This window comes from Rhea americana, unplaced genomic scaffold, assembly GCF_003343005.1.
Source record: "Rhea americana isolate MKP2758 unplaced genomic scaffold, rheAme1 scaffold_175, whole genome shotgun sequence".
NCBI lineage: Eukaryota > Metazoa > Chordata > Aves > Rheiformes > Rheidae > Rhea > Rhea americana.
This window is the reverse complement of record NW_028185872.1, coordinates 381,625-408,012: the sequence shown is the minus strand read 5'-3', so window position 1 is coordinate 408,012 and position 26,388 is coordinate 381,625. Positions and strand designations below refer to the sequence as shown.

The window sequence follows — 26,388 nt, the reverse complement described above, 5'->3', positions numbered from 1 at the left end:
ACTAGGTGAGGTCACAAATAAGTTCATGGCACAAAAATTCAGCCTTCCGGGAACCCATCTTAAATATGGCTGTCAATCCCTCCCCTCTTAGTTTACAGTATTAAAAGTTAATGCAAGCCAAAAGTTGCCGGAAAAAAAAACAGCGGAAAAAATTAACACAAGGAATACCAAGCCCTCTCCTAATATGTATACTTGTCAGACCAGGCCAGCTTTGCGTTCCTTTCTTTCCCTCCCTCCCATTCTCTAAGTGCAAACGCAATGGCACTCTGCCAAGGCATTTTGGCTGTGATACATTTAGGCCTAGAGAATTAGTGTTAAAGATCATTTCTTTTCAAACAAGCTGAAGGAAAGCTGATAATTAACCTAAGGCAGGTAGTTATAAGGTTGTGCTGACTTTGCTGAACTACTTCACTAAGGAAGCCTGAAAAGAAAAACGAACAAACCAAGAGATCGCAGATTCATAGTATTGCAGGGCTATCCAAGCATGTTCTCCTTTCTGTTTTGGTATCCCTAGWAAGGCTTTTGTGATCTTCACAGTTTGCTTACAGTTGTAATGGATCCTATATGTGTTAGCTTGAGCCAATTAACTGTCACTAATTTGGTGAGTCAAGGAATTACAGTCTTTAAGATTTAGCATTTTGGTATCCCCACCACACACTGAATTCTCTTAACTGGCTCAGATCCCAGGGGGTAAACATGTGCCAGAAAAGTCATTCTCAGGGGAGTATACAGCAGAAGGAAAGGGTCTCTTATTTCACACATTGTTTTAACAAAAAGTTGCATGCAAATTCTTAGAATCTTTTAATATGGATTCAATACAGTAAATGAGAATTGTACAATAGTTTAGGACAGTTAAAAAAAARAGTACATATTGGAGATAATTTTGTCCTTAGAAGGCAATTCTTACTTGTTTAAGAATAGAGTGCAGAGTCTATTAATGCCTCTTAMAGGAATTGTGTCTCAAAGAAATTGTTATCCTTAACAGAATCAAGTGTTGGAAATCTCAATAAACAATCACTAAAACACATTGTTTTGACTCCATTCCCAAATCTGCAGGAGGGCTCATACAATACCTCCGACAATAGGACAAAAGAATATTAATTATGTCAGTCAACCTTCATATGCCACTTTCAAAACAAAAAGACAGCATCCATCAATAGATTCCTTCGATTCAGGGAATCATAGAACTGAGATCTTCAATCAACATTTAGAATTTAACGATAAGACCATGGCTATTTTTTCATTAAAGAGCTAGTGAAATCCTTTTGTCCTACTAGAATAAGTGCCTTTTCTGATTAAAATATCCTCCTGAGGTAACATATTTATCAGAAAGGAGAAAGATTCTCAAAGAACAGTCATGCAAAGCAGTACCCATTCCAAATAATTCTAAAATGCAGAACTGTCCATTACTTACAGGAAAAAAGAGTGGAGAAGAGTTAGAAGAACTAATTTAACATGGTGACCAACATCATCACACAGGAAGGTTTTTTTTCAACAAATGCAGTAGAGGTGGACATAGGCGTTTGAATGTGCAGGCTATCATTACAAAGAAAAAAAAATCACTAGGAATATAAAAGAGGAACTTCACAGGTAGGAGACTCATTTAAGAAAACAGCAAATTTCAACTCCTTTTCCTTGAAATATTCAGGTTATAATACGTATTCCAAGTTTATATCCTTGTAAATGTGACTTGATAGCTGCTTGGTCAGCATCATCTTTTTAAYTCTCAAAGTTTTTAACTACTGACACAGTAGAAACATTCAAAGCGGACAGAAAATGCCATAAATTGCTATAAAATGCAAATCTATCAGATGCCATTAATGGAATCTGGAATCCAAAGTCTGATCTACATCAATTCCTGAACATTCACTTTAGGGGTCAGTGAAATCCTCAAAAATATTGCTAAAACTTAGTCTCACACACTCCACATCTAGGGAAACCAAAGATAAAGAAAATGTTTCGCTATGTAAGTAAGTTTTGCTAAGTAACAGAGAGTTAAAGGTTCAGATTCGCATCTGCAGCAGCTTGTTATAGACGATCATACAGATAGGTATATTTGTGTGCGGATGTGAATATGTATGTCCAGCTACATGTAGAGTTATGGATGTAAGTGCGCATATGTATTTCCAGATTGGTTTGCAGGTTAAATTCCTGCAGTGCTTCTTACTATTTAAATGATACTCTGACAAGACAATTTGAATCTTCCTTTCCTTTGTATATCAGTTCTGGAGCTGGAATCTCTTTTTCTTGATGAGAAAGTAGAATTATGCTAAATCTAAGTGTTGTACCTGGGAAGGGGAGCAAAATGCTACTAGTTTTCCAGATGAACTTTTAAAGYATACATATTGTTCCTAGGAAAGGCCAAATTAGATCATTTGTTTGGTTTCTAGTGGAGTCTCATGAAATAGAAAACACCAATCTCATTAGCGTCTCTCACACTTGTCTGCAACTTTTACAAGAAAAACGAGAGTAACAAGACTGAATGCATAGTGCAGCAACTCTTCACAAACCTATGTCCTCRTCCTTTGATGTGACAGATCACAAAAAGCATGCCCTGTCAAAAACTGATGTATGGGATGGTAAAGAGGCCCCAAGGTCAACTGAGACCCATCTTTCAAGAGGAATCACTTTCCCTTTTTCTGTCCTAATTGGAGTCCATTAACATCTTATGAAGAATTAAACCGTCAATTAGATTTTTCAAGGAATTTTTAGAAAGGCTTTATTGGGAAAAATATCTTTCTTGAATTTTCTGACCATATAAAGAGGACTTCTGGTCTAGATTAGCTTCACATTAACCTAAATAGTTACTGTAAATCAGAAAATGGCAAACATTGGTCTAGCAGAGAATATAAAAGTAATAAAACACAGCAACTTATTTAGACTGCATATATCATTCTCAAATAGGAACCCTGAAATGACAATTCTATAAATGTGCAGGATACTGAAATCTCTAGTGTACCGGACTTTTGATTTTGTGGAAAWGAAACGTTGAAATAATACACTTATTGAATGATACAGATAATACAACGATACAAAAGAGAAGACTCCTCTCTAAAATCAAGCATAGTTGAATCTTTCTTGTCCAATTTTTACAAGTTGACTCTTATCTTTCCCAGCACTAAAGCTAAACTAGTCTCATTGAATCTGCCCATTCAAACCAAACAAACTGTTCCATGACAGAATATAATTAACACATAAATATGCATAAAACCCTTAATTTGCTTTTGTTCTTGGGTCTTTCTATAGTCGTCACTGATTATGCTAAATTTCTTGGGTTGTTTTATTTTATTTTACTTCTTAGTTTACTAGGCTCTCTTAAACAACATGCTTTGTACAGCTTCAGTTCTTCTGCTGGCAATATTCCATTCTGAGGTCAACTTTTTGTCCAGGTAACTTGCAGTTCAGATTCTAGGTGCTAGATACCTAGGAGATGACTGAAACAATTTCTTTAGAGTTTGCCTCTCATATATTTCCGTATTAGCACTATCTCCAACCATTATACTTAATCAACTCAGCAGGCATGCAGAGAAAGCAAAATACTTTTATTTTTGCTTTGGCTGAAAAAAAGCATGTCTGTTGTTGATTTTCCCATTTAATGCATAAAAACAAAGGGCCATTTCTGGTGGAATATGGGACAACATAGTAGACCATTCCTAACTTTCCTGCTAGCATCTTAGCTTCTCTTGGCTTCCATAGGTATAACACCACCTAGTACCGTTGCGAAAAACTGCAGTACCTGTCYTCTAACTTAGTTCAAGCTTTAGAGATACCTTAAGCTTGTCAGTTAAATGCTCAGAGCTTCTTCTGAGAGAACACACCTATCTGTTACTTATATTTCAAGGATAACTGATACTTCATATTTTAGCTGACAGAGCTTGATATAAAAATCAATGTATTTGTCAGAAATGGGGATGCCTGGAGGATTCTGAATACTTTCAGCATATGTGCCTGCCCAGCCCAGTTATACTTCCTGGTTCTATCTTTTTTTTTTTTCCTTATGTCCTGCACATAGAGCATATAACTTCTTTGTTGTTGTTAAATCTGACAGATAATAGCTACTGACAATGAAATAACAGCTAGGAAGTATGATTAAACATGATTAAACTAGACAGCCTTGAGGGAGTTTCAGAAAGTTCTTGAATTGGGAGTTTGTAGGGAGTGACAGAGAACTAAGAGTCAGCATTTAGCATGATCTCCAGGGTTCACTGAGCAAGTAATTTCACCTCTCTAAATCTCAAATTTTCCATCTGCATACTGCTGCTACCATGTAATGCTCTTCAAGAAAAGTAAATGATCACATAAGGGATTTTGAAATTCTCCGACTGTGAAATAGCAGAGTTTAAGGTTATTTGCTTTGTAAACTTCAAAGTGTCAGAATCTGAAAATCTCTGATTTGCTGTAATCCTGAAATTTAAGGAGAAGAAGGGATTCCTAGTTACTCACATAGATATTTCTCTTTTTAAACACTGTAAAACAATTTATTTACTACTTGGCTTCATGATTGGATGGCTTCACAAGTACATGCCTTAAAAATAAACATTTTAAAAGATTAACAATCTCTTCCTTGTCTTTCTCCTGTTTTGCAATTTTTCCAGTTCTTTTTCTTCTGCTAGAACATTAAAAGCAATGCAATAGCTCTGTAAGTTTCGTTTTAACATAAAATCAAAGTGCTACTTCAGGACAGTACATGGAAAGATATAACACTGTGGATAAGGAAGCTGAGTCCAAGCGAACTCTCTCTGCATGTCATTTCCCATTACTTTAAGTTTCAAAACTGCCAAGCAGTTACGAAGCCAAACATCACAGCACAGAACTTCCAGCCAAAGTCCATCTCCAGTTCCATTTGCTGAACTCTACTTGCCAAGAATAGAGACATGAGATTGGCCTCATCCTCCTTTAAGTTGCTTGTGATTTACTGCATTAGCTTCCAACAAGGCTGACAGGGTAGTGTATGTCAGCAAAAGGCAAGAATGAATGGCTTAAACTCCACCAAGGGCAGCATACTAACGAACCTATTTTAAACAAGCAAGGTTGTGTCAATTATTTATCAGCAGCAGCATTTGGAACACGTGCTATCACTGAAGGTCAACACACAAATGTCRGACAGTCACACCCAAAGAAGAAAGCAGTCTAAGCTTCCCCCCACCCACCCCGTAACTTGTTTCTTTTAATTTCTCTCACACAATACCAACTGAGTGCCTCTAGAATGTAGCTGGAACTAATATACTATCCTTTCAGTAAAATAATCAAGTCACTCAGTTGGATAACAAARAAAGCTCAATGTTAACAAGCAGAAAAGGGCGGGAGGAAACCCTATAACGTCTCCAGCTAATACATGAAACAAAAAGGCAGAACCATTGAAGGCGACTGGAGAAGCCAGAGAGTGGTTTCAGAATAAAATTCCAAGATCTGCACAGTTGGCTGTGCACACAAACATCTGTATTTTCCAGCTACAGGAATATTCTTGGTTAGATCAGTTCCACAGTCAGTTAGTGTTGCAGCTTAGTCTTGATCACAACCAGAGACTACCTGGAATGCCATTTCAATAAAGCAYGGTAACTGCCTCTGCTGTTCTCTCTACTTGATGTTCCCAGGAACATCTTCTGTCCTACTATCTAGCACCTTTCAGTGGCCATGATAGTGATTTCTAAGCATCCCTTTGGCWTATGGAACAACTGTGAAAATTCAGATATTCAGCACATGTATATCTGTAGATAGCACCTATAAGATCTGGGCCAGTTCTAGACYGAAAGGAATTTTAGAGGAATAACACATCTATACTTACTGCTTATCTGTGCAATATACATAGCCCCATACTTGTATTATTTTGCTCAGCATTAATATTATCATTCATACTTCTATACATGTTAATGCAAAGGAATATATGAGTCCTAATGATGTAATTTAAGTTGGCAAAATAGTATCCAAATGTAACTTGACCTCCATAAAGCATTCTACCCTTTGTRTTTAAAATAGTAATCATCATAAATCTTATTCCTCCCCACTCCCAATTATACGTGCATGCAGAAGGGGGCTCTCTATTCCAGTGCTTTTATTTTTATATCTGACAAGTGTATCCCATTCTGGACTCCCTACAGTGCTATTTCTCTGGCTGCATTCCCAGGATCCTATGCTGCATCATCTGAACAGATTTTCTTCTCCTCTCATTGCCCCTCCCCAAGCATCTTTTGCCAATATTATGGCTCTTTATTGGCTGATGAATCTTGAATGCCTTTGGATGCAACTAAACATTATTATATTTGATTATCTAGACCCAGATTAACTGCACAACAGGATCTGTATTTACATTACTATGAATCATTTATACTGTTACAATATGCACCACTTAGCTGGTGCATGCGTGTACATGTGTGGTGGGGGAAAGTATATAAAGATTTTTTTTTTTTAATCTGTTTCTGGTCAGTAACATAGCTCTGTTCCTTGCTTGCACACCATAGCCTGCAGAGGCTGTGACAATTATGGAGGTCATGGTCAAATTTAATAAGATCTCACATTCCCTTGGAAATGCCACCAGAGAGCAGACAAAAGCAAGCATTTGCTGAGCTCCTGGGGGAAAGCAGACTGTTTGCACAGAAGCCCTTGGTATGCAGATGGTGTCTCTGCCTTTAGAAACAAGCTTAGAGCTGAAACCAATGGGAAGAAGCTGAGGGGGCTAACGCTGAGGGAGAGAGCATGCCAAGAAGTAGCTTAGGAACACGGACTCTACATGAAGATGCTCGGGTTGGCTCTTTTTCCTTTTGTCTGCGGTGGTGCCCGGACAGCAGGGTAACTGTGCTGCTCAAGCAGCAGAGGGAGAAGAGAATATTCTATTGATATGCAGCGAACATTAAGAAGGCCGCTCTGTGACTGGTGGTTTGCAGTGCCAGGCAGTGAGCTGGGTCCCACTAACGTCACCCCTGCTACGGGCGCGCTCAGGCCGGGCCGGGCCGCCAGCGCCACCGCGTGGCCGCTCGGGGACTCGGCCGGGCTGGGCCGCGGGCCGCTCAGCTCAGGCCGGGCCGCTCCGCTCCCGAACGGCTCCTAGAAACCTCCGGCAGCTTAAAGAGTTCCTGAGCTGCACTGACAGGAGTTATCGTGCCTTTACTCCCTCACTGCTGGAGAAACAATGTGCAACTGGCCCGAAATACAGGAATCTGAAGGGGGGACTTAATGAATTTCTTTCTAGGAAACTAACAGAAAATTGAATTTAATGATGCAGAGGTCATTTCCAATCCTCTGTCTGCTGGAAGTCAAGAAAAAGATTCTGCCTACTATACAAATTTACAACATACTTGCTATGAATTGGTGGCATTTACAGATCTTTATTTCATTGTTAAGTAACAAAAATGACCTTCAAATCTGAAGTCAATAAGACAATGTATATAATGAATTAAAATCAGACAACAAAGGCATACAGAACAGGGAAAACTATGTTTCTGCTATCTTCATACTTTTCCCTCTAWTTTTTTCTGTTGCCTTTTTCCTAAAAGACAAATGATTTACTTTTTTTGGAAAGCTTTATAAGATTAAAATTGAAGAATATTCTCTAATATAGGAAAACCTCCTTTTTTTAGAGGAATAGTTTAATTTTGCTAATGACTAGTCACTGCAGACTAGCCAAGTCTTCTGTTGAGACCAAATTTGGGAAAGCTTCTGCCCTTTCTTATCTTTAATCCTGTGGTAGATCACTTGAGGGGCATAGAATACACTGAAAAGCCAGCCTACAAAGTACAGTGCATGTCTTCTGAGATGCTGAATATTACAGTAGGAAGGTTTGCTGTGCTACAAGATAGATGATATGGAAAACTCAGCTAGGTTTCTGGCAAACCAAGTGACACTTACAGCAAATTTTGTATAAAGTACACTGTCTTCCAGTATCTTTGTATCTACCTGTGCTGGGCTTCAGTCGACTCTCAGCAAGCTCAGAAATTGCACCAGTTGTAATAGTCTTCTTCAGTCTAGAGACTCCAGAAGCTGTTGTCATCCCCGGTTTTGTAAGCATATCATCACTGCTTGCYCTCTTCAGCTGTAAGAAAGAGATTTTGTGAGCAAAAGATTAAGATCTTGGCTAGACCCATCAGCTAATTCATTAGAGTATGATGATGAAGAAAAAAAATGCCAAGATTCTGGGAGAAAAGGAACATTTTCAGAAAAATCATCCAACGGAAATATTTCTTTAGCAACAGTATTTAGATATTATTTCCTATGATTTTAAAGGRGCAGAATGTCCTTCTGCCAATTAAGAGAGCTCCCCCCCTCACCTTAGCATCAACGAGCAGCTGTATTTTTCTCTCTTTGGACCAAGACACTTGATAACATCCCATTGGCCAAGAAAGAAATGAAATTTAATAAATTTAACTCRAACACTCAGAAGGCATAATTGTCCCAGTACATTCATATATGAATTTGACTTCCTATATACTGTTCTTACATACTAAAAATTTCATACCACTAATACAAAATTGAAAGAAATAGAAGGAGAACTAAGAAAGAGGAGTTTTGTATAGCATTGTAGATTTCCATGAAGCTGGCTAAGAGACAGTACAGGCCTGATGGTGAATCACAAAAATGCAAACAGCTGAGAAGGCAGAAGAAAATAGTCTACAGGAATAGACTGTTGGCAACTTATGCTTCTCAGATATTGCTCTGAACRGCAGTCATCATATTTCACAACTGGATTACATTTACTAAGGTATTTAGGCCTCTGTGCACAAATGCCAGCTGTAGAGCCCAACACACAGAGTACATCAAAGCAGGAAATAACTAGCCCCTCACTTAATCTGTCTGTCACTAAAAAATATCAGTCCTAACTGGATCTCCTGCTTTTTCATTCCTCATTTAGGATCGTGCTGTTTTGCCCTAATGGTGACCTCAGATCTTCTTATGGGAGGTCTGAGCTATTGCAGTAACAAGTGCCTGCCAACTCCTTCCTGTATTTCTGCCAAACAAGAATCACCAAACTTTGTGGCATCATAAACTGGCCTTTGTGATATGCACAAAGAACACGCTGGGGACCAAGCCAAAACCCTAAAATCATTCAGCTGAGGAGGTAAGGCTGCTGCACTAAAATGAAAGAGTAGCCAGTACAAGATCTTACACAATTATCAATGGGAAATCCCTCTTCTTAAACATGGCATAATTWCTGCTATTTAGTGTCTTTGTTTATTGAAAAGCAACGAATGATGTTATAGTGGGAGCTAATGCTATCTATTCACAAAAAAGTTTTTTGTTCATGTGACCACCAAGTAAACCATTCACAGCAGAGAAACACACARTTGCTCAGAATTTTGCAGAATTCTAAAGATTATTACATATAATACTGATATATTTTGTAAATTTGGAAGAAGGAAAAATGTCTGCTTTACTGGATATTTTACAGGACTTTTTTCCTCCAAAATATTAGCTGATAACACTATAATTTGCTTCGTGAGGTTTATTGTATGTGACAAATCAAGGGACCATTGTTCTGTGCGGTTTTATGGGAGGTAAATCCAGGCTTACTTTAAGCATGTACTCRGTAAGTCAGTGGTATTCAAGCACCATGAACACACAGAGACACTGAAATGATGTTGCATCACCAAGTGGAAGAAGTAATTTGTCTCAGAATTTGGTCAGCTGCTTCCCCATTTGTGTACCTCCATAACARCCTCTAATTACTACCCTGAAGAGAAATATTTTAAGCATTTTAAAAGACCAAGGCTCTGTGGAGTCTCTTTAGAGCAGTGCTTTTCAATGTTTTTCAGTTTAACTGTTTCCACAGATCAAAACCCACTTCCTTAGAAGCTGTCCAGTGACGCCCAGAGGGTCCAACGAACCACAGGCTGAAAACCACTGCTCAAGTTACATGAAAAGAGAATACTCCACATTTAGTGGTTCCTGAATGTAAAAATCTTTAAGCAAAATGAAATCTCTCTCTTGACTCSAATTCTTTCTCCCTTTCATCTCTTCCTCTGACTCAGTCTGTGGTTTCCTGGACCCTGGAGCATGTAAGTTGCAACAGCCAAAGTGTTGATCTGCTCCAGAAAGCCAGACAGCTTTGCCTTCTGGCAGAGCTTTTGCCAGCTCACCCTTAGAAGCAAAACAGAACAATCTGATTTTTAGATCTTTAGAAAAGGCCCTCTAGAGCCTCTCTAAAGTGGCCTTTTCAATATGCTCTCTTTCACAGCAGAAACGGTGCTACCTCTTTCTAAATCTGTTTCTTCAGAAAGGCTACTCTGATGATCCTGCCTTTGCAGATGAACAAGAATGTGAAGACCTTAGCTGTAACTAGAAAGACAACCCTCTACATTTAACATCATATACAAATCAACCATAACAGCTTCCCTAGCTTTCCTGCATCAGCCACTTCAAGAGTGTTCCCTCAGAGATGCTTGCCTCACCCATACAGCAAAYACTTCAATGACAACCATAACTTGCCTGGAGCCCCAAGCTGAAATATCCTATTGATAAGATGCTTGGAGCATCCGGGAGCCTGGAAAGCAAGTTAAGTAAATTAATCCTGTGCTTGAGAAGCTGTGAAAAATAATCATCATTAGATTTCCTGTTGATTAAAACGTTGTACCTTGTTATGTATTGTATACCAAGCTTTACTATTGAAAAGAGTTATAAACAGAAAGCCTATACTCTCTTTCACCACCATTATCTTGGTTTGTATTTCGACCACAAGGTTATTTTTGTTTGCTGGCTACAAGCATACAGATACAGCAGCATTTCAGATGTATTAGTCTATTTTCTTAAAAATACTACTTTGGCAGAAGTTGCTGCTATTTTTGAAAGATGTCTACATGGAAAAACAGGCTTCATACAATGCTTGTGTTCTTTTGCATGGAATTTTTTTGCTAATATATTTTGCCTTGGTGGAAGAGAAGTACAGATTTTTAGGAATTGTATATGTCCATTAATAAATCTCTTTAAATTTCTTTACATGTGTTATTATCAGTTGAGCTAAGAATGTCATTTATTTTTCTCAGTCTTCAAAGTTAGGGAAATTCCTTGGCACACAGACTGAAACAGAACCCACTCATGCCTTGTATACATACAGTATCTCCTCTACCACGTACAAGGTATTTTCAGAAATATACCTAAGTCTAATATACAGCACACTACACTATAATCTCTCTGTGGTTAACAAAGTGGCTGAGCCCACTCCAAACCTCAAAGTGTCATGATGTTCCAGGACTAAACAAAGCTTTAGCCTGGAACCAGGCTGCACTGCTTGCGCAGTTGTCACTGGTTAGTACCTTGGTAAGCCGAGATTCAAAGGCAAGCGAAGTTGAGGACTTGGAGGTCTTCATTCCTGCTGAGGTGGTGGAAAGTGATTTTGCTCGGTCAACTCCATGACTCCCTTGCTTTGCCATTGCACTCCAAGGCCTGGCAGTGCTCTTCATTTTCTTTCCAGATAATTCAATCTGCAGATTACTTAAGAAAAAAAAAAAGTATGAAAAAATAGACTTCATAGCAGCAGGACACTAAATAGAGAACCAGAGATATCTGGCAACAGTTTAAAGGGCTAAAAAGGACAAACTAAACTTTCTTTCCACTTTTAAACTTTTACAAAACCCAGCCTGGAGAATCCTACAAAGTGAACTGTAGCCACTTAGATTTTTAATACTGACTGATAACATGAAACAATGCAGAGGGAACAGTGATTTTTGCTGACACATTCAATCAACTGCAACTGTAATTCCAATATTAAAAAGGGAAGTGAGGAACCTGCAATCTGTTCCACGTTATGCAAAGAAATTGCTTCTTTCAGACTGAAAAGAGGTATAAATGCAAGCATCATCTTCCTTATTCTTAATATAACAGCTTCAGACTCACAAAATGGGTCTCGCCCATTTGGTTCAACAGTATGGCACTACAGGACAAAATGATGACTTTTTGCAATGGAAAAGGACTCCCTCAATATATTATCTGTTTCATATAAATAMGGTGTAACAATGCATGCTTGGGTCCCCCACTAAAAGCACATACCCTAATTAAAGATACTTTAAAGTCAAATTCCAAGTCACCAAATGTTTTAAACAGCAGTACATTTTAAATTCAGAATCTAGATTTCTTTCCATTTTTGTTTTTCCTGTGAAGGAAAACACTTAAGCAGAAGTTTTTCACCCATACTTAGAAGCTGTGGACTGTACTGCCTGAAGACACAGAAGTGTGGTCATGACAGGTTCAGGTCAGGTCAGGAACAAACAGAAATCATCAGTAGTTTAGAACTGTCCCTTACCTATTCTAATACTAAATTAGTTTGTTTATGCACTAACAGACAAGTGTCTATAGCATAGAAATTCTAGATTTTAACAACYTTAGGAAGCGCAAGTACCGTGTAAGTCAGAGACCTCTTATCAGCCACATGCAGAACACCCACAAATRCTGAAGCACAACAAAAGAATCACTGAGAACATTTAAGTGCAAAGATCCACAGCATTCAAGACATCCTTGGGGGRRRRAAAAAGAAAACTACCTCTCTTACTCTCAGATCCAGCATCTTCAACTGAAATAGCATTCACTTCTAAAAAAGTCATATGAGAAGCAAGTTTCCTTGTTGTATGGAAAATGTTGCATCTTTATCAAATTTTTCTAGAGAAGTAGCAACTGTTGTTGCTACAGGGATAAAAAGGTGTTTCACAATACCAAGATTTACAAAACATGGTAAAAAACATCAACTTCCTTGCAAAGAAAAAAAAGTAGATTCAGTATTCCTCAGAGATAAGCTTATGCAACAGATAAATCCTGCCAAGAATCAGTAAATAGAAGCAAATTTCTTTTTTTTGGATTTAGATGAATAAATTCCATTTGCCAGCCAGAACAGCTAGTCCATTTCCCTCAGTAGGTAGACTGCTGCTAGATAAATACCTAGCTCAACTCTTATAGATCTAAATCTATAAACTTTCAGCAGCCATGGCCTCATTCAAACCAGAGTAAAATAAATAATTTGTTTTTTATAGGTCTCCCCAGCCACTGCTGGAGTGGGAGTGCAGGGGGTGGAGATTGCCTGATGTCTCCTCCCTTCCCCCACTTCAGTATGATCAACATTTTTGTTCTGCAGCCTCATTTTCTAAAATAGACACAGGATGTAGCTGCCTATCAGTCTCACATAGGCAAGAGCTAATTTGTTTCTTGACTGTTAGACAGGTGAGCAAAACAAACAAAGAGATCAACCTAGCTGTCTCCGCTAGGGGAACGGACTAAATATAAGTAAATATATTGTTTTATCACCTAAGAGTCCAAATAGACCAGTGTGAACTTGGATATCTTTTGACAGAGACACAAAAATCAAAATTTCTTCCTGGCTGAATGAGTAGAAGGGCTTTGATTACATTTTTTTTTTAATCTCACAATTTGCTTTACATGTTATTTCACATTCTCAAATAAGAACACTCGCTGAACTCATGGGAAACAAATCTGTCTGGGGCCAACTCATAGTGAGATCTGACAGCCCCTTCCAGGTGCCACGGAGGTCTGTTTACGAAGGGGTTTGCTGCACAGAGGCACAGGGGAACGTCAAGTGCTCTGCTGCCGTTCTGCAGAGAACAAAGGGAGCAAGTGACATTCCCTGTATTTAGCCTTGGTGCATTTGCAGGAATGGCTGTCTGCTTTCTCCGCAGTTCTAACCTGTCAGCTCCTAATAACTAGCAACATTTATTTATTTATTTTTACTAAGTATATTCATTAATTCATTAAAATTCTCAACACATACTGTATGGGGCCAACACCTGATCTTATTAGAGGAGAAAGCTTCACAGCCTTTGTTGAGGATTGTGATCACTTGACTCTTTTTTTAAAGCATTGACAGATTATGTAAATTGTATCACAATAACATTCATTTAGCATTCCCACAGTTCATGATTTACCTTAACAATCTTTGATGCTTTACATATATTTAATAAAATTTTTTTTTAATGGACATATGGTTCACAGTAATTATATGAATGACCAAGCAACTGCACATGCAAACTATCTCACTGATTAGATCTCCAAATTATGCAGATTTGGGGTTTTACAGATCCAGTGGCTGCACACATATTTTTGCCTCATTATTCTCTCTGGATTTCTTCATAACTATATCTCATACATTCCTGTATCTCATACTTTCCTGCTGTGAACTGCACAGATGCTTTTTCTTGATATCCAGAAGAATTTAATCTTGAGTCGTCCATGGCATTATAGAGTTCCAGTGGAGTGGTAGGTTCATTATACCATAATATTAGATGTAAAAGGAGATAGTGCTAAAGTAAACCTCAAAAAACGCAGCCAGAAGCCTGAAGTAAAGTGACTTTATCATGGAACGATAGCTGAATTATGTGCCATGTAGATTTAATAATATTTTGCCATATCAAACAGATCAAACCAAAATTGTTTATTGGTTTTCCATGTATTTATATATGAATAATCATCTATAAAATACGGAGGAAAGGCTTCTCATATAATTGGCTAACCTGAACCTGCGCTGTAGGTAAAAGGTTTTAAATCTCTGAAGCGGGACTCCAATACTTTTCACAAGCCTTATATGTACTTCAAAGAATAAAGGCAGGTCACAGACATCTTAAGCTGCTTTCATTCCTCAGTGACACAAATCTGAGTTATTAGAAGTACTGCTTCAGGAGGAGCACAAAATAAAACTGCTCTCCAAGAGGAAATAATGTCCTGCTATTTTTTGCTGAGGGCAGGAAATATAGTCACACAATCAACACCAGTTTTTCTTCTCCTCCAAATTTAATTTACCATATTACAAGAAAACAAACAAACAAAGCTTCAGTGAAGCCGCAGGTGGTTGGAATGACGGAAACCCCCAGAAGTTACGTACCACGGAACGGCTCATTACGCATTGAGGGGCTTAGCTGTCTAGTCAGCAATGAACTGTCAAGCAAAGTATTAGCTTAGATACATAAAACAGCAGCAGTCAGTTAGCATTTAGGAAATAGGACATTAAGRAAAAAAAAAAGTTTCTCTGATYCTTGCATAGAAACAGTATGTGTGGGCAGAGTTTGTAATAGTTTGTATAAAAGAAACTGTCTTATGCAGCTTTTATCCAGTTGGCTCAAGCCCACCATTTGGTATAGGTGAATGATTAAAAACTAAAATAATTTTCAAGTCTGGAAAGATAAAAAAGGAAAATATTTGTGGAGAAACAAATACGCTGAAAAAAGAAACAGTGTAAGGGATTGAGTGCTACTAATAGAAGCCACAGGTAACAGATGGCTATTCTGAAGACATTCAGGTTAAAAGACAAAACCTTGAATTGTCCCAAATCTTAAACTAGGCAGCAGTTTGTCTGAGCAGTACAAACACTACACGGCAGCCTCTGCTTCCTTGACAGCATTTTTCAGGGTGAGGTTGAGAACATCGGCTTGCAGAGACCATCCTTCTGAGSTTGTAGAAATCGCTTTGAAAGTAGCCAATCACTGTCACAAATCATCCTGAATAACAGCTTGGGAACAGGATCACCATTAAGTTTTTATCACAGCTGAATGGATCTTGAGAATTGTCCCTTTCACAGGTCAGGACAAAGGTCGCATATACGTATTCACATCGTAATTACTGTGACAGAGACTATTGTTCAACATGCTTTTGTACATGATATTCCAAATCCTGCACTTCTGTATCTGTGAAGCTGCCAACAGGTAATGGCTCCCAGTGGCTTTAGAATACGCTGATCGAAGTAAACCTACTATATTTACAATAGATATCAGCATCTCCTTCTAAAAGGAGCCCAGAGAGATTATGACTTGATTTCTAGGATACTGACAGAGAAATCTGAAAGAGAGAAAACAGCAGAAAAAAAAGCTTTTCACAAGAGATGCAGTCAAGCTGTTTTTTGCAAATACAATGACAAAATCCCTAGTTTTATACTCATTATGCCACAATATGCTTCAGTTGAAACATGCTTGTGTTCAGTCTCCCTGAAGATGAGTCTATAAGCAATACCTGGAGCAATATGATTCTGCTTCTCATTTCTTTCTTCACATTTCACAGGGAACTTTCCTTAGGAAGCAAGCAGAATGTCACACTCCCAAAATTCAAAGCCTTTCCGTTGCATCAGCAAGAGCAGGTCAATAGTGGGCAACAATTAAATCACTGTAGCATACTCTGCTTGGAGCTGTACTCCGAAAACATTTATAAATTGAAGATAAGAAGCAGTCCCATGCTGAAGTAAATTGGAGTTCATGCCAAGAACATGTTTCAAAGCAGCAAAATCAATTCTACTTGGAGCAAACTTCAGAATGAGACTGCATGTGTTATTTTTAAACTCGAAACTGTTGGTGTTTGAATACCTATCTCTTCTGAATTAGGTGCAGCAAATGGGAGTTTGTTGGAGAGTTTATAAAAATGGAAAGCTGGTCCTGACAAAGCTTTTTCTTCTCAGCAATCCTCTGAATTCCCTGCAGATATCTGAGTCACAGTCCTTTAAAGATTCAGGCCATGATATATAACTCATCCTTTCTCACTGGCATTTTTAGGGTATTTGGAAAACTCCAATGGGGACTATTTTAGCAGCCAGCATAAAAGCTGGCATAGTGGGAAGACCACCCATTTTATTTGAAATATTATTGTTTTATTTAAGAACTTAGACATTTCTTTATTAGAAGAAATAAGCATTTATTAATAAAAATCTTTAGAACCAGCCTGGAATTATTCCCATTTTCTAGCTAGTAAAACTGGTCTGAGAATTTACCCTAAATCTCATGGGCAGTCATCAGCAGAAATAACGCTAGGTTTCTTGGCTCTCAAGGCTTGGCTATCCACCAAAGGTTTAACATACCAATCTTGTACAACACTTCCACTTCTAAGAAACACATTCTGCTGAGTATTAAAGGCTATTTTACTCTGAGTAAGTAAAAAGAGTACATAGGTTGATCTTAAGTGATGACAAGTCATATTAATTCAAGGTCAGAAAAACTAGCAGTTACTCTATCAAGTTAATAAAAATCATTAACATACTTGCAGAAATGAAATTACATAGGAAAATTATTTTTTGGCTGTTGAAGACAGAATGTATCCATACCATCTGTACTTTGCATAAATTATATTTTGGTGCTCATGTCTGTGTAATACTACTCTCTCAACAGGCAGTCAGATTAAAGCAGAATCATTCAAGTTGCTTTGGGAAAACAAACAAACAGAAAATATGAAAACTCATTACTAGGTCTGGAGAGCAATATAGCAGATGGCAGGTTCACTGAGACCTGTAAATGCCCAGCATTTCTGAAAAAATGTGATCAGAAGTACCAGTATTGCAGATAGGACTCTCAGAGGACAGAAGTCTGTGACTTTGGCAGGTTAATAAAAACAGTTCCCAGTGCCATTTTCCTGCAATTCACCTACATTGAAGGGTTAGACTATTCCAGAACCCATACTACACATCCACATTAAATCAAAGCATGATTCTCTTCTGGATTTTTGTCATTTAAAATTTGAATCAAGCTCTGCTATTTTTAGACAAATTATCAACTGGAACAGAGAAATACCTAACAAGTTCAGTAAGCCATAAAGCAATAAAGCATTTCCTACTGGAGTGTTGGAAGCTGTATGGCAGCATAGCCATTAGTGTTGAAATAGAATTCTTTGCTGCCTTTCACATCAATTCATTTTAAACAACAGTTTTTATGGTTGACAGATGCTTCCATGTGACTTATCTTGATTTCTTAGCTGATATCAGGAATCAAGCCAGGGTCACAAAGCAGGGAAGCTGATAGTCCAACATAGTAATTGCCAATTTGAAAGTAGATAGTACAGATTAAAACCTATGTAAAAATCATACTGGAACAACAATTAAAAAAAAAAACAAAAAAAAAAACAAACAAACAAAAAAAAACCCACTTTCTTTTACTCTCTTTTCCTCATCTTTAACAGCTACTTTTGAGCCTCTGTTCTTTTAACTCAATGTGTAGTATTTCTGTATCTAACACATCCTCTTTTTCCTCCAGTTTCCATTATCTTGTTTTCTGATTGTCTTTGAGTCTATCTCAAAGTAACCATCATCCGTAACACTTGCTAGATTTTTGCAGGTATAAAGTTTAACTTTCATCAGAACTGGACTGAAAAAAAAAATATTACAAGCCAGACCACTGTCTTCCATCCAGCGTCAATCCAAAATAAACTAACAAGATATGGCTATTTCTCACCACCTCATCCCTAATGCTCCTCTTACTTTTGCTGACCACAGAAACAGAGAATCAATTTTAAACCTGACCTCAAACACTGAGAAGCCTTTTCCTCTGGTCTACCTCAGTAGACTTGCTTTCCCATCTCATTTGCAGCTGAATTTTCATGTTTTGCTGGTAAACTACCATGAGACAAGACATTACTTGGAAATTTTTATGTCCAGACTGCATGCTACAGCCAGGCAAATTCTACAGGTTTTGTGGGTGCCTTAGGCAACGTTTTTTTAACACACACAAAAAAACCCCAAACAACAACAACAAAAAACCTTTGCAGGGCTCAGAAAAGTGTAGAATAATAATACAGCTAAGCAAATAAAAATCAAGGTGCTTTTTCTAACATATTAAAATGTATATAATTTTTAGATTTAAAACAATACCCGGAAATAAAGGCCTAAGATCACATAGTTGGTCAACAGAAGAAATATCAGTTACCAGAAAAACAAAACATCAGTTTTAGGATTTAATCGTCAGTGATTCTGATAAAACTTAATGGTCACATCTTCAGCATCGTCATCGTGCTAAGATTGCCTCATAAGAAACTCCTTTGTAAGATTTCTAAAAATCTCAGCAGAAAGCTTTTACATGAGATCAAATGAGAATCTTCTTTATAGTGCACATGGTTCCCCTCCTCTACAGTATAAACAACTGTTGCACAGAGCCAGTTCCTCTCCCTTCCTCTTTGTGGTCTCTGAAGGAAACACACAGCCAACAGAAACTCCCTTGCATCTCCCAAAGATAAAGTTACTTTACCTGTGGTTACAGCAGCAAGACAGGACCTCACGTTCTTGTTTTTGTGTTCAAGACTTTTCTTGCTTATTTCCTAAGTGCCTTTTCCATAATTCTCTAAAATAGATACTTATTGGTCCATAAATAAATACCCTGCATTGTTACAAAGATAAGTAAATTACACTAGAAATGGTCTAAGTGAAGAAAGTTCCAACTAGCCGTGAATTAAAAGTGTATGACCATCAACTCAGCTTCTTAAACCATCCCAACAGAACTGCCAAACTCCAGATCAGCTATTGCAGGACTCTGTGTAATTCTCAACACTGATCAAAATAATTCCTTTCTTCCACTAGCTAGCATTAAGGTCACTGATGATTTTTCCAGGCATGGATAGATGAGACCAGAGCGAGGCCTCCTGCCTACCCTCTCCAACAGAAATTCTCCCTAGAGTTTTGGATTTATGAATGTTTTATTCTCAAATAGATCCCACTTTCCAGCTGGATGTGAAAAACAAAGCAGAAATTACAACAAACCCCTCATTTGTGCATACAGACAAAGAATTTATTTAGCTGCATTTCTCTTGTCCTTGTTCCACATTCCTGGCAAGTTATAAGAGGAAATAAAAAATATATATATAGCTTTGCTACTTCACCAGATAAAATTCCAGGAACAGTCATCCAGCACAGTAACTGATGCTTAAGATCAAGCCAAAGCTGTACTCTGAAATGGCTGGGAATCTTTTCTTCCAGTAACTTAAATTATGCTGTTTGTACATGGATATTCAATTTCCTCCTCCTCTTTCCTCACACTGATTATCTAACCAGACACCATAACACATCTCAGCAGAGAAACTATGCTACCTCCCTATGACTCCTGATCATATAAACAACATAGGGATAAGGAAACAAAAATATCAACTCATCTGCAATTTTATGCTCACTGGCCCTCCAGAAGAACAATGGCAACTACTAGCTGGATGGTATGATACCTTAAAAAGTTAAATGAAGGACAGCTGTATGCTGGCTGTCAATACAGAGTCCACCATGCTTCTCTGTATCTACTTAAGTAGATGTAATTGTTGTCTTAGTAAAGTTAAAAGGACAAAAAAATTGATATGATCTTTCACTAACTTGAAGGCAGAGATGTGGACCTGGATGTGGTAATTCTGCATCGTGTTCATCACATTACTGATGGATGCATGTAAGAAAAAAAATAAAAAATAAAAACCACACGTAAGAGTAGGGTGGCAACGTGCATTTGGATACCGGCAGGCAGGGGCAACATATTCTCAGTCTGGGATAGTGTATATTAAATCATGCAATGGTTGTATGCATACGTAAAGGTTATACAATTAATTCCCATTTTTATCAAGTCACATCAAAACTACTACAGTGATTCCACAGTATAGACTTTGGAGAACACTAGTTGCAATTCCTTATAACTTGAGCAGACAAGCAGACAAAGTATATCAGTTTACACAGTGCTCTTATCCACCTTTTGGAAACCTAAGGCAAAGGAAAGATAGAAGAAGAGTAACACTGATGCACTGATTCTGAACTTCCTAGCTTTTGGAGATTAAAATCGTGCTATAATTGCAAGTATTTAGGTCACTCTGGGCTTTCCTCAGTATGTCCCTGTTCCGAGTAAATGGGTTTAATTTAATTTATGTGCAGTGTATTGCAAGTTGAGAACAAAATGGTTTTAGAGCTATTTCAAGGTAGCTAGTGCTCATTAATCCAGTTCTTTGAATTACTGTCCCAGTGAATATAGCACCAAGCAAGTGACACATACAGTTAACACTTCCTGTTTTATCAATTCATAAGTAGGAGGAAAAGGTTTCATTTTAGACAGAGCGAGAGCTATGTAATTGCTAAAGAAATGAAAAAATAACAAGGGGTTTCCTTGGTAATTACCTATCATTACATGTTTCTATAGCGCAAGAGGTAGATACTTCTGTAAAAAATAAAAATAGAGAGAAAGAGAGAAGGAACAATCATGTTTTTTGAATGRCAGAGAGATGAACAGCATGTGGCTACATGCTAATCCTGACTGGTATATGTACACAGGCCAGTGGTTCCCTGTCCTCTCAAAGCCAAGAAGGAAGACATTGTAGTCACTGGTTCGGGATTCTACCCGATTCTACCCTCAGTTCCATCACAGATTTCTTGTACTACTTCTGACAAGTCACATAATCTTGCTATGCTTTAATTTTTCGTCTATAAAAATGGAAAAATCATAATGATTCACCAAACAGCAGACTTGCAAAGATTAAAAACATGAACGAACATCATTCATGTGCTTTGGAAAGGAACTCCATAGAAAAGCAAAGTAAAAATGAAATAAATCCGCATCTCTCACATAACTCACAAGTGAGCAGCCCCACAGATTGCCACATGCTGGGATGTTTCCCTGACTCCCATTTTCCATTCATTACAATGCAGAGAAATAATAGAGATCTGAAAGCTATTCCTTAAGGAGATATTTATCCTTCATTAAAGTAACAAATTGTGTCTTGATTTAATAAAGTCAATAAACCGAGAACTTTTGAACTTTTATACGAATGACAAGCAGTACGAATTTCTAACAGAAGGATTTATTTGGAAAGAAGACACCATTAGTAAATTACAAAACTGTGAGAGAAACCAGAAAACTTCTGCATTTTAAAAACATTCATATTGCATAGGAAGATAACAGATTAAACAGTGATATCAACTGTTTATGATCAGGTCTTACGGGATCACTAAGGGGCTGAAAGATTGGCCTTGGCATGCTGCATAACGAAATTGTTTGAGAGCTGAGCTAGAAAGGGAAGAGGTAGTACTTGTGTGCATGTGTTAGTATGAGGCATCCCTATTGTAATTATCAGGAGATTTGTGTGAACAAAGGACAGTATATTTCAATAAATCAAATATCCTCTATCCAACTGAGGTTACAATGGCAGAGAAGAGTTTAGAGTTTAGAAAGGGTTGAAGAAAAACACTCAAAACAGCCCCTTTTGGAAGAGGAGGTGAGGGGGAACAAATAAGTATGAGGCACGGAGGAGCTTAGACTGTATACAGGAGAACCGGTAATCTTTTACTGCTAAATACAAAGACTTAATTAACATCTGTACAACTTTGCAAAGCTCTAACATGCTACATAAATACCAACTATTATTGTTATTATGATCAAGCTTCAGTCCAGAGTACATTTTTAAGGCCAACTGTTATACTATTATAGTTAAAGGGTCTTGCTGAGATTCTGAACAGCTCTTTGCTATGATGGTGTAAGAAGCTACCAGTCTGGTACATTCCTGACGCTTTCACTGATCGCCCACAAAGGAACTAGCTGCCAAATCGATTTGCTTAGCAGCTTGCTCCTTTCTGCCCTTTCTTCACTGGGCCATGTGAGCATACAGTAGCAGAGGAAAGCTTATTTGTGATTCTATTTGGTTTAAGTGTTGGAACACAATCCTAAATTCCCAGAGAAGAAAGCAGAAATAGTCACGGAGAGAAAGCTTCAACCCCTCTGTCACTAAACTCCATGTAGCCGAAGAGAAGAGAATACAGCAGCTAGCTCTCATAGGCTCATATGTTTTTTCTGCTGTAATGGTTTTAAATCACCTCCAGGCTATTTTCTGCCTATGCAGCATTGTTTGCAATGTACTTTTTTTTTTGCATTTCCCACAATTTAGTTTTAATTAGAATGAAATACTGCAAACAAATGTTGTTGAGCAAGACAGGTCCATTTACTCTAAGGCACATTGCTAACCCCAGAACACTGCTAGAGATAATACAGTTCTCACCTTAAAAAATAAAAGAGATTAAAATACTTACAGTAGGAGCTTGTCCTCTTTTCTGCATTAAAAAGAAAACTGTCTCCCACTAGCTTCTGACTGCATGTGCAAGCCAGACTGAAAATTTAGGGTTTGAATGCTTCCCTGAGAGGAAAACCACATTGCAACGAGACACAGAGCTGCTTGAGAAATGATTCACATACGGAAGCAAGCTGGCTTCACCAGCACTTTGGCATTCAGCACACACACGCACACACATATGCACATTTGCTTACTCAGGGAAAGGAGAAATATTTTATTTTCATCAAAGCAAGAAGGATTTATGCAAGTTAAACATTTGTACCCCAGCTCTGAAATACACAGAGATGCTTCAATCTATAAAGCAGCAGAGGAGTTTCTTTCAGTATCCCATCATCCCAAGAGCAGAACTGGACACTGGGCAGAGAGTATAAGCCCCAGACTAGTCTGCATAATCAAGTAAAACATACAATACACACACTGTAGAAAGGGCAAGGTGGTCATAAAAATAAGACCTTTTTTCAGAGGAAATCACAGAAGCAGCTCCCAGAAGCTTTTATAGTCCACATTAATAATCTCTCTCCCAGAGTGCCAGTGATCGCAGCCAGGATACCTTATGACATTTACTTTGCATCCACCATTGCAAAGCAGGAAAAGTTACATTAAAACAGAAGCTTTTACTCATTTATAAGGCAGAGTATAAAATGCATCCATAGACTGATACAAGAATTGAGAGAACATTGCTCCTTGAAATGACAAGTAGCAGCTCAGTAACTCAGTCCTGAGTGACTTTTCTTGAGCTGTGCAAGCAGAAGCATCAATCTGTTCTTTATTTAGAAGAGAACAAACAAGGATCAAGAGAGTGAGAATTGTTAAAGAAAGTCCCTCTTTCTTTAGCTTCCTGAAGAGAATTTAATCTGTGAAAAGGGAAGCAAAGGGTCAGAGGTTCTAATGAGATAAATCAGACACAGATAGGATAAAGTTGGAGGAAACAGAGGAGATGCAAATAGAAATCAAATTCAAATCTAATTTTCAAACACTGAAACCTAAAGGGTTCAGAGTTGGGATTGTTGTTTGACTCTAAATGTACAGGGTACTGTTCACTCTCTGATGTAAACCTCTAACCTAGAACACTCAGACTGAAACTATAGATCAGGAAGTGTCTTCTGAACTGCACAGAGGGATCCTCTTCCAGCAGTGTGAATACAGATAAAAGCAATGTTGATGCTATAGTGGCAGTCTCATAATAATAGAAATAGGGAATATTTAGAATATGACCCTAAAAAAAGTTGCATTATTTGAATAATACAATCTTACTGGACCCTTTAGCAACCCTTCATTCTAGGTGCCATTTTTTTTTTATCCAGGCTACTTTGCCAGTTACTTAAGTACCCAAGGATTGACTGTGTGGTCATAGGTAGTAGAATTCATCCATTCCTATCTTTTTTTTATGTCTAATATTAAAAGCTTTTGAGACTGTTCACAATCTAAGATCAGATTAAAAGACAGTATATTCTGTCATTCATATTAACAAAATACATGCAGATATTACAATCTAAAGGGACTATGTTTCTCCTTCCCAAGGAAGAGACACTGCATTCAGTGATACATGCATAGACAACGAAGTCCCTCAGATATGCAGTGTAGGTACTGCAAGTCAGTCTCCGCTTTGATAATGGACCATCTTCAAAACTGAAAACATACAGCTGAAAAATATTGACACAGAAATAAAAATTGCAAGCCCCTAGACCCTGAACTCATAAATGAGAGTAACATCACTTGCATTCATCCTGCTGAAAAAGTTTCTTATTCGAAAAAACACATACTTTTTGGACTGCAGCATATGTTTGTCTGCCATTTCTGGTGAGTTCATATAGGCTCAGTGGGAGAGTAGCCTTGTCAGCTCAATAGGTTTTCCCATCCTTCAGCTAAGAGGAATAAAAACYTGAAGTGAAGGGAGTAGGGAAGGAAGAACTACTATATTTCACTCTCAAAGACATTTTTAGCTTTGATAAATATAATTTAACCAAAATCTAAGAATAAAAATGTTTGGGCATGAGGAGACAGTCATAACATGCTTCAGCTTTGGTAGATGGGCTACACAATTTTCCTAAACCCAACAGATCAGAGAGTACATTGGTTTATTTAGAGGCTTTTTGGTAGCACTTATTGCTGTAATTATCTGATTTCTTCACTTAAACCAAAGAATTAATCAGCACATAAACTTCTCAGTTGAAAAATTCCCTCTATTATTTAATGAACAAAGAGCCCAGAGGCAGCTAAAATAACTTGGCCAAGGTCACAAAGAAAGTCTGTGGCCTATCCAGGGCCTTAACCATAATTACTTTCACATATCCAGGATCAGGGGAAAAAAATCAAATAAGGATATAAAATTTTGTTTAAGAGTCTGCCAGACTCACACTCAACTTCTATATTTGGTTGACAGACAAATGAACAGTTAGCAAATTGGTTACATGATGGCCCATCCACTAGCACATCCACGTCCCATGACGCTGCAACAAGGGAGGAGCCTTAGACCAAACCCCATTAATCAATACACCTGCACCTCAAATACTGCATTGAACTTAAATTTTTTTATATTGCAACCTGCATTGCCTACACACTTTTATAACAACAAATGTGGATGAGACAACATTATGGAATCAGTGAAAGGCAGAGTTTGTAGTGGCATAGCTCATCTGAAAAGCAAATGCACTGAAAAAGAGTGGGAGAAAAAAGGTTCTTAGAAGGAACATGTAAGATTAAAAATATCTTTGTAGTTACAGGTATTTATGCTATATTTAACTGTTTCTGTGCATGCAACAACCTCAATTACAAAGACAGAGATTCCATAATCAAGGCTATTATGTCAATAACAATGTCTTTTTAAAGCAAGTCTTTAATTCAGATATAAGACTTGGAGCAATACTGTCTGGAGTTAAAAAAAAGAAACCCAAAAGTAATTACAAAGGAAAGTCTTCAACAGACAGTGGGTATTGCTGGAGACAGACCATGGCTTTGGGACAGTATTTACTCCCTCTCTTTCCTCCTCTTTGTACATAACTGATATAAACTTCTTTTTATTTTCTCAGTTCCACTACAGATGTCAGGAAGTTCAAGGAGCTAGTAGACATTTGCAGAATGAATCACGGGGCACCAGTTTCCATTTTGACAAAAACAACTGCTGTTCAGTTAACAAGATGATGCTGATCAAATGGGTGGGTATAAAAAGTGAACTTCTGGAATTGTTGCCAGAAAGGCTCCACCAGCGTGAGAAAGCTATGTGTGCAGGCTTTGAGAACAGTTCTTTCCTGCATTTAGGAGAATATTACGTGGCTTCATGTTTCCATCCATGTACCTGAGAAGCTCAGCCTGTGTCACGGCTACCAGCTTTGACTTGCAACTAGAGATTTTTTTTTTTTTTTTTTTTTTTTTTTTTTTTTTTGGTAGGAAGAAACTGGAATCATTAAAGTTGGAAAAAAGCAGCTATATTTTATGGAACAGGGAGTGCCATATGAGATGAAAAAACAACTTCCTTTGTTGCCTGTTGCCAAAATTTCTGAAGACCAGACAACAACTTTAAAATTTCCAAGGGAACAGCCACTAAGTATGTCAAAAATTAGAATTAAAAAACAGACTGTTTCAACAGTAAGCATCTGTAACAGGCTGCAGCATTTTTTAATGCTTCTCTCATTTCCAAATAGA

At 37.8% G+C, this 26,388-nt stretch overlaps 1 protein-coding gene across 1 annotated transcript in view; it reads right to left on the bottom strand.

Moving 5' to 3' along the window:
* Window positions 1-22,832, bottom strand: part of SPECC1 (sperm antigen with calponin homology and coiled-coil domains 1) — an 88,050-nt gene extending 65,218 nt beyond the window's left edge. The window contains exons 1-3 of the mRNA XM_085301267.1: window positions 22,706-22,832; window positions 11,241-11,418; window positions 7,891-8,026 (exon numbers count right to left, since the gene is read on the bottom strand). Coding sequence (XP_085157393.1) covers window positions 7,891-8,026; window positions 11,241-11,387 — 283 coding nt within the window. The 5' untranslated portion in view covers window positions 11,388-11,418; window positions 22,706-22,832. The remainder of the gene's footprint in view (window positions 1-7,890; window positions 8,027-11,240; window positions 11,419-22,705) is intronic.
* Between the last annotated feature and the right edge of the window lie 3,556 nt (window positions 22,833-26,388).